Source organism: Benincasa hispida, chromosome 10, assembly GCF_027475165.1.
Source record: "Benincasa hispida cultivar pf3 chromosome 10, pf3_genome.v1.1, whole genome shotgun sequence".
In the NCBI taxonomy this organism is placed as follows: domain Eukaryota; kingdom Viridiplantae; phylum Streptophyta; class Magnoliopsida; order Cucurbitales; family Cucurbitaceae; genus Benincasa; species Benincasa hispida.
In genome coordinates, this window is record NC_143487.1 from 34,087,412 (window position 1) to 34,096,658 (window position 9,247).

The window sequence follows — 9,247 nt, forward strand, 5'->3', positions numbered from 1 at the left end:
TTAATGTGTGATTAAGAGTTTATAATTTTGTTAGAGTCAATAGAGTTGAAATTAGGTTGTAATTGAAAGAAGAAGCAAGCATTTTTTTTAATAGCACCGCTTAGGTTGTAATTATAATCTAAATAAATTCTATAATCTTAATGAGTTGTAGAAATATATGTTGATATCGAAGTTTTATCAATATATCTATAAAATTGAGATTTCGATATCAATATCGACATTGTTATTTTAATCCTTGAATAGAAGAGAGTTACCTCATTTAAAAGAGGTCACAATCAATAAAATAAATAGACTTAGACAAACATTGAACATATATAAATGTATTTTCGATCAAGAATTTAAAAGTTTAAATAATCTATCGGCCGAAACACATATCATTCAACTTATTACAAAATTGAAAACTCTTAAGTTAAATCATGGTTGTTGTTTGGCATAAAAGCACAAACAACAACGCAAAGGCACCTGATTTGTATATGGTAGAGAAAGGAAGTCCATAAGATCTTCCTTTACCAAACATAAACATTCCTTTTAAAAATGGCCAAAAGCATAAAACTAACCATACACTACAAATCACCTCAAGCACTGAGCTTCCTGATCTCTTGGGCGGCCTTATGAAGCTCATAAGTAAAGCAATAAGTTGGAGTAACAAAATGGTCGTCCCCGGCACAAACATTGGAGACTCATCGAATGTGAAATGTCCCAAATCAGCCTCACAACCTGTCTCTTTCTTTGTTACTTCGAATACAGTTTCTCTTACACCCAAAAGTTTTAGAACCACATTCCACACTCCAAATAACCATGCACACATTGTGTTTACTCTTCCCATTCTTTGGTTATTCCACCAAGCTCTTATTGATTGACCTGTTTCTTTGTATTGTAACAACTGTTGAGAGTTATAAATGATGAAGAGAGAAATTGGGATCAAGATTGCTCTCTCTTCCACCTGCATATATGCAATCGCAACATATAACTAAATCAACCAAATACTTTAACCCTCCTAATTTATGGGTGGAAGGTTTTTAGAAAAAACGATATTATAAGAGATTTACTTACATGTCAACGGATGATGAAAAAATCTCACAATCTTTATTGAACATATGGGTTACTCTTGTAATTGTTAATTAGTTTTACGTGGACCCATGTTTAACTTATGTAATAAAATCATCATCCGACCATTCTGCTTTCAATATCTATGAATTAATATATTCCATATATATTATTAAGCTCTCGTTTGATAACTATTTATGCCACGTTTAATAATCTTTTGGATTTTTGTTTTAGAAATGTAAAAATTAAGCATATAAGCACTACTTTCACGATAAGTTTATGGGTTTTGTTATCTATACTTTCAACTAATGTTTTAAAAAATATAATGGTTTGTACTTCATGTTTCAAGAAACCATGACACATAATGGTTTGTAAAAAGTGAGTAAAAATTAAGAGTTTACTCACTTTCTACTTCATGTTTCAAGAAACCATGGCACATAGAAAGATAATAATGGTTTGTACTTACAGTAGGGAAGAAAGAGGAGTCAGTGATGAGACAATAGGGTGGAAGTAATGCATAAGAAAGCTCTGGAATGGAACGAAGGCCCCAAGTGAGAATCCACAAGTAGGCTGCACATTGCTTCCATTGGAGTTTCCCAAAGAGAGTAGCAAAAATAGGGCAATGTTTGCTGAATAAAACTTGGAGTAAGCCAGAGGCCCATCGCTTCTGTTGAGTTAATGAAGCAACAAGTTGTGAAGGCGCACATCCTAAGAATGCTGGAGGATCTAATGCAATGTAAATTGATCTCCACCCTCTCTTTTGAATCACTAAGCCTGTTAGTACATCTTCAGTTGTAGATCCATACATCCACCCTATCTGAGATTCAATCAAACACACATTTTTAATTTGTAATTTGAATACAAATAGTAGGATCCATCACTCGATAATTTTTACCTAAAACCTCATTTCGTAATCATTTACGACCTATTTGGTAATCAATATTTGCCAATTGGCCAATAATATAAAAGTTCTAACTCATTATGAATAAATTTGCACACACACAATTTTTAAAAATAGAAAACATAAAGTTACTTCATTTTTATTGTTTTATTATCTACTCTCTCAAAATATGTTTTCAACTTTGTTATTGTTTTTGAAATTTTACTAAAAGAATTTCAAACAAAAAATGCTGATCTCATTAAAAAGATGGGTAATTGTCTATAATGGTAAAATTGCCTAAAATTATTTTCAGGTATAATAAAATGGCATTATCTATCTGTGATAGATCGCATAGACATTTATAAGTAGACGCTAGACCACGATATACTTCTATCAATATCTATCGTAGTCTATCATTAATAAATAGTGATATTTTATCATATTCATAAATAAATACATTTATTTTCTTCTATTTGAAAATAACCTGAAAAGATTTATTCAAACATAACCATAATAATAGGGAGTCAAAAAGAAACCTTGGAACCCCAAGTAGTGCCGATCTCATAGCCACATGAAGCCACTTGGTTGGCAGCTTCAAGATTATTGCTCAAAGGGCCTTTTGGAAGATGGCCACATGTGGTTTCTTCAAAAGCATAAATTGCTGACTTTCCAAAAGTTTTTGAATATCCAAATGATTTCATTATTTCTTGTTCGGAGGCTTTTCCTACAAGAGGATTAAAAACAATATTTTTGTCCATGAGATTCAATTAAGATTAACATTATATAAATTAAAATTCAACTATGCAAAAGTTACCGTCCATAAAATGTGTAGTGTGGTGAGGAAATTGGCCATATATGACTTTTCGTCTATGGAAACACCCAGTCCCGCTGTAGAATGGTCCTTGAAGTCCCATGATCCCACGTGCGAAGTACTATAAAACATATGCTACACATTAATCTTGAGTATAGTATATACTCTTATCCTAATCTCCTATCTCGCATGTATTGTTATTGAACTAAAAGATGATATAAAAAAATATCTCTAAACTTTGAAATGGTATCAATTCAAATCATAAATTAATAATTATATCAATATAAACCCTCAATTTTTTTAAGTGTATTAAGTTAACTAAACATTTCATTATGTACTGTTTGGATAAAGATCATGTGAGATCTATAATTTTATCAATTAAATTCATTAACTTTCTAAAGTAAATCAATTTTAGATTCTTGGTTTAAGATTTCTTTGAAAATTGTCCATATATAAATTAATATCGTGCATCTTGTTATATAGACATTGGAAGAAGTTTACCGACATTTAAGAATCAAAACATTAATGGTTTCTAAATATAATTTTAATAAATGTTTTGAGTTGATTCACACCTAACAATTTCAAGTTTAGTTGAAAAAATTAAATGTTTTCCACAACATTCTTCAAACTAAATTTGAAAGAGAGTGTGTAATTTGATACACTAATAAAGGTTTAGGATTTAAATTAATATAATTATTAATTTACGATTTAATAAATTGATATAAATCAAAATTTAAGGGTGATCAATATAATATAAATAAATAAAAATAATAGACAGGCTCTCAACCAAAATTCACTGTCCCAAATCTATTGGTCGCAAATTTAAAAACATTATGAATATATTGAGTCGGTAAAATATATTAAAACTTTTATTATTAAACAATTATATGAGTTTGACTAACGTAATGAATAATTGGATATAAAGTACCCATCAAACTTTTGAAATGTTGGAACTCAAAAATGAAAAGGATATTTATAATTGATTGAAGAATAAGAGAAAAAATCTAAAATATATTGTATCTTTAAAATATTTATAAATATGGATGAGTTAACTATCAATCTTTGATTTTTTTTTTTAATTTCCAATTTCGCCCTTCTTTGTCTTATTTTGTTGTACATCTTTAATCTAGTCTTTTTATTCCCTCCATTTTTTCATTTTATTTTCTCTGTTTTTACTTCTTCCCTTTTTTTTTTAATTTAGTTTTTTTTATCCGATTTTTGCTTCTTTCCTTGGACTTGAAAGTACTCAATTCATAAGTGACTTAACACCAACAAACCAATCATCAATTTTGATTATTATAACAAATAATAAATATAAATAGCACATGAAAGTCTATTAGTGATAGTCACTAATATTTTCTATAATTGATAGCTTAATCTTTGATTGTATTTTCGTAGTTAATAGCCACTTATAGAAATCTATCATTGATAGCCAACTTAGTGAATTTAATCAATAAAGTTGAATCTCGAACTAAAATGTAAATGGAATGCCTAGAAGTTATCACTAATGGCATGTTTATCAGTGGTAGAAGCTATCATCGAAAAGAAAATGGATTTATAAATGTTTGGGAAGGACAAGAAAAGGGCAAAAAGGTATTCAGTGGCTATGATTGATAGAATCTACTACTGATAGTATGTTACCAGTGATAGAAGCTAATACTAATAGCATGTTATCGATGATAGAAGCTACCAGATAGCACGTTATCGGTGATAGAAGCTACCACTGATAGCACATTATCGGTGATAGAGAACTATCACTGATAGCATGATATCAGTGAGATCATTAATAGCATCTTATTAGTGATGTTATCAGTGAAAGAAGCTATCACTAATAACCACAATATGAATGATGTTATTGATATCAGTGATAAAACTTAGGTGATATCTATATATCAAGTTTCTTTCAAAGGTGGTAACCAGTTATAGAAGTCTATCATTGATAGCCTTAAGTGTTGATATTTCAAGGTTAATTCTAATTGATGAAAGTCTATCAGTGATAACAACTGATAGCTGCTATCAGTGATAGCCATGATAAAAGATTATTAGTGATAACTACCATGGTAATAAAAGTTGTTGATCTTCTTTCAAAGTTGATCACTATTTATAAATTTATCATTGATAGTCACTGATAGTCTTAAATAGTAATATTTCATCGTTGATTCCAATTGATGAAAGTGAATCAATGATAGCTACTAATAATTGATAACAAATTAAAAATTAATATTTCAAGATTGTATTAATTTTTCTAAAATTGAAAGTTATCGTTGATAGCAACTATCATTGATAGCAATTGATAGAAACTATCAACGATAGCAGCTGATAGCAGCTTTCAGTAGTTATCACTGATAGCTGCTATTAGTGATGACTTTTAATTTGAGAAAATCGGGAAGAAGCGAACAAAATGGTGGTTAGGAATGAGTTTTTTTAATCTTTTACCATTTTTTTATCTATATATGCAATTATTTTATTCTTGTACTGCCTATTTTATTCTTTTGGGTTTGAATCCTATTTATGGAAGTAGTCTAATTCTACTGCTTTTAATTGTATGTATCTTTTTTTAATTATTGAATTACAAAATATGGGGAAAAAAATTACATGTACATAAATGAAAAAAATGAAAAGGAAGAATTACCTCGTATACGACCACGAGTTGGTTTCCATAAGGGTCGTCCTTGAGGCCATCATAAAAGCATTGGGGAGATTGAACATATCCAATATCTTTCGAATCATTTTGGGAGTTGTAGAATACACACATTGCATGTAGAACAACTTGGGGGTTATTGACAAACATGTCACAATCCACATTTAATATGTATGGAGCATTTGTCAATATCCCAGAGACTCTTGTCTACAATATTAAATTATTCAAACCTTGATTTAAAAGGCAAAAAAGAAAGAAAGATAGAAAGAAAACATCTAAATATAAATAACCATGATATATTCATGGGTATAAAAAATGTCAAACTATTTATAGAAATAGTAAAAAAACCACTAATAGATAATGATGGACTTCTATAAGCATCTATCACACATCATCAATAGATTTCCATCAGTTTCTATCACTGATAGACATTGATAGACTTTCTATCAACCTCTATCAATCTCTATGAAAGAAGATTAAATTTTGCTATTTTATGTAAATAGTTTTCCTTATTTTTCTATTTTTGAAAATCCCGCTATATATATGAAAGTATTTTTTGAATTACCAGAACGTTCATAGCACCCGCCTTATAATGATGGTGATGTTTTAAACTCTTCTCCCTTGATACATAAATTAAATGTGGCAATTCGTCTGAAACATCTTTGTTCTCCCATAATATCTGTACATACAATAGTTATATCAAACATGGCACTATATTATGTTTACCTACTCATAATTTTGTTATATATATATATATATATATATATATATATATTATTTTTTGGTATAACACAAATGCGGAGTAGGAGATTGAACTTTCAATCTCAAGGAACGAAGATCATGTCAATATCTTTATCCCAAATTCAATTTGAGGGGGACAAAATTAAATAAAAACCTTATACAATTGAATCAATTTGACCTTGAGCTTCAATCATATGTAACTTTGTCAATTATACTCTTTTTATTTTAAAAAATATATCTTAGGGAACTGAATCAATTTAAATCTGTTTATTATGAACTATACCTTTGAAATTTATTCATGCACGAATTCTAATAATCAATCATTCATGCATCAATGTATGTGTAGAGTTCTTTAAATTTGGATTTTCAAAATAGACAATAGAATATTTCAATAGTAATTATTAGGGATGTTCAAAAAACTTTATGACTCGAAAAACCCAATCAACCCAAATCAACTCGTATGGTTTGGGTTAGGTTATTAATTAACTTGGTCAGTTCAAATAAATGAAAATATTATGGGTTTGGTTGGTTCATAAGTTCACCAAAAATAACCCGAGTCAACTCAAACTAAATTGAACTAATCATTATCAATATTAAAAAGTATTTTTTTTTACTTCCAATACAATTATATATACATGTGTTTATTTTAATTTCACTTCATTTCATAAATCTTTTAGATTATTTATTGTCCACCAATAATTTAAAATAGTTTTTCTAAACATACGAAAATAATTTTTTCATAATGTAATTTAAATTAATTTGCTAATTTTCTTTCAATAGGTGAAGATAATTAACTAAATTCTTTTAGATATTAATATGTTACTTCTTTTTAAAATAAAATTAAATAACGACCCAGTAATCAAAACCAATTCAACCCAAATTTTTCAAGGTTGGATTGGGTTCATTATTTAGTAATGATTGTTTGGGTTGAGTTGAAGATTGAGTCTAAAAAGTGCTTCAACCCAATCCAACCCATGAACACCCTTAAATTAATCATAACGAATAGTGAAATTAATTCACTCATGAAAACTTGGGAGATTTAATTCATACAAATTATAAATTTTACAAAATATTTATAAAAATCCAAAATTTTAATATATTTATGCGATAAATTGATATATTTATAAAAATCCAAAATTTGAGGTTTATCAAATAAAAAGAGTGGGTGCTAAAAATGGTAGTTAGCTTTTGTTTATTTGGTTGTGTTCTTGTGTACATTGTATTTTTCCCCAAAAGGAAAAAGAAAGGGACAGGGAAATAATAGGGAGAGGAGAGGAGTACCTTTATTATGGTGGGATGATCTTTGGTGTGGAGGTTGGCTAAAGCAGCCAAATCAAGTCCATCCTCATGCGAACCAAATCTGTTTTGTTTTGCTTCCTCCACTTTCCTTTCCAGTCTCTCATACTCCACCTTCGTTATTCATTTATCAGTTTACTCTCAACTCTTTTTTTTATATAAAAAAATAATAAAATTATCTATGATGTATTACAAAATTATATTAGGTGATGACAAAATAAATTTATCTCAACAATAATTAACATGACGTTCTTTTTTAAAGACCAAAGATTCGATTCCCACACTTATCGTCCACAAATTTTAATCATAGAAGTTTTAATAAATTTTAAATTTTGTTCAACATAGGTTTTTTTTTCTTTTTGAAATTAGTAAAGAAATCAAAATAATTTCCATATAAGGGATTATAAATATGTGAATATGATTTAGTAAAAGTACTAATAAATAACAAAAAAAAAAAAAATATAATAACATTTGATACTATAAATACACTAAATAAATATTTATAAACCACAAATACTACTTCAAAATAAATAATAAAAATTCACACTTGTATTTTAACCCCCATATATACATACATATATATATATATATATATATAAGAAGATAAAATAAAGGATTTAGGTTGTGTCGTGTTGTATCATTGTACATACCTTGACAGTTTGCCAATCATTTTGGAATTGTGGAGATGAATGAAGATGAGGCAGTGTTGAGGCATTCAAGAAATACCTAAAAGGAGCTCCAACTTCAACCTCATATTTTTTGCAAAATGGTACCCAAATCTTTGCAAATTTCACCGCTTCACTCAGTGCATACAAGGTCAGAGCAGAACACCCATCGTCTGAGACATAACAACTCAATTTGTTCGCGGGATAATCTAGCGCCATCAAAGACAGCACTGTATTCACCGTTATTATCGACGGTTCCAGTACTGGATCTACCGTCGTCACAAATATATCCACTGCTGGAACTTCCACCTCCCTACGACACCCACTAATTCTTATACCCCAAATTAACTTCAATTATATATATATATATATATATAAACTACTTAAACTCAAAAATTAAAATGTTTATTTTTTATTTTATTCCTTCTTTAAAAGTTAAAGGTTCGAATTCCAACTCCCAAATTGTTCTACTCGAAAGAAGAAAAAAAAAAAGCTAAGATCCAATTTGATAACCAGTTCGAAAGAACAAATGTCATTCAAAACAGATGTGAGAAATGGAAAGACTGTTTACCGTTTGAGGAGGCGATGGGGGTAAGTTTTGTAGTCGACGGGGTTCCATTTGGTGATGATGGCAAGAAACCAGACAAAAGTAAACCAAGTTTCGCAAAGTAAGGCAATGGTTTGGAGATAGGAGAAGCCATGCTTGAACACCAACAACACACGATAACCAATCAGACAAACCAACAGGAAGAAAATTGCAATATCCAATGCTCTCTGTGTTGATCTTTTGATAATTTCTTTTTCGTAAAGTGAGAGAGAATTTGCCATTTGATTATTTTAGACGACGAGATTTTGGATGGATTGATGGACTGAATTTTGGTGATTGGTCTCAGTATTTAAAAGATGAGGCTGGAAACAATAATGGCAGCAATAATTTAATAACCTATCTTTTCTGGATTTTTGTTTTTTTGTTTTTTTGTTTTTTTTTAAAAATTATCCATGAACTTATTGCCAATATAGTTAAATTCTCAATTTGATTCACCAGTCCCTTTAAGAGACGACAAAATGCATAAACCATCCTTAGCTCTGCCAAATATGGTAGAGTTTTTATGGCTGACACATTTAATATGCTACTGAACTATATTCGTTTGGATGAACTTTCATCT

The 9,247-nt window shown here is 29.3% G+C and overlaps 1 protein-coding gene across 2 annotated transcripts; it reads right to left on the bottom strand.

The window, feature by feature from the left end:
* Positions 1-300: 300 nt before the first annotated feature.
* On the bottom strand, positions 301-8,981 carry LOC120089411 (cellulose synthase-like protein H1). 2 transcript variants are annotated; one of them, XM_039046864.2, is made up of 9 exons: positions 8,653-8,981; positions 8,067-8,394; positions 7,402-7,530; positions 5,945-6,058; positions 5,371-5,586; positions 2,742-2,859; positions 2,464-2,651; positions 1,514-1,864; positions 301-943 (listed from the first exon to the last, which is right to left on the bottom strand). In XM_039046864.2, exons 1-9 carry the CDS (start codon positions 8,907-8,909, stop codon positions 410-412), a joined length of 2,235 nt encoding a protein of 744 aa, XP_038902792.1. In that variant the 5' UTR covers positions 8,910-8,981; the 3' UTR covers positions 301-409. The 2 variants fall into 2 exon arrangements, with proteins under 2 accessions (XP_038902792.1, XP_038902791.1); XM_039046863.2 differs by having other exon boundaries at positions 8,067-8,406; positions 8,653-8,974.
* Between the last annotated feature and the right edge of the window lie 266 nt (positions 8,982-9,247).

Bases quoted from the DNA above. Each gene is read 5' to 3' on its own strand.
- LOC120089411 (XM_039046863.2), bottom strand. From the start codon at position 8,909: ATGGCAAATTCTCTCTCACTTTACGAAAAAGAAATTATCAAAAGATCA. The intron at 2,860-5,370 runs GTAATTCTTCCT...TATGTTTTATAG, and splicing joins AACTCGTGGTCGTATACGAG to TACTTCGCACGTGGGATCAT. The intron at 1,865-2,463 runs GTTTCTTTTTGA...ATTGAATCTCAG, and splicing joins GCACTACTTGGGGTTCCAAG to ATAGGGTGGATGTATGGATC.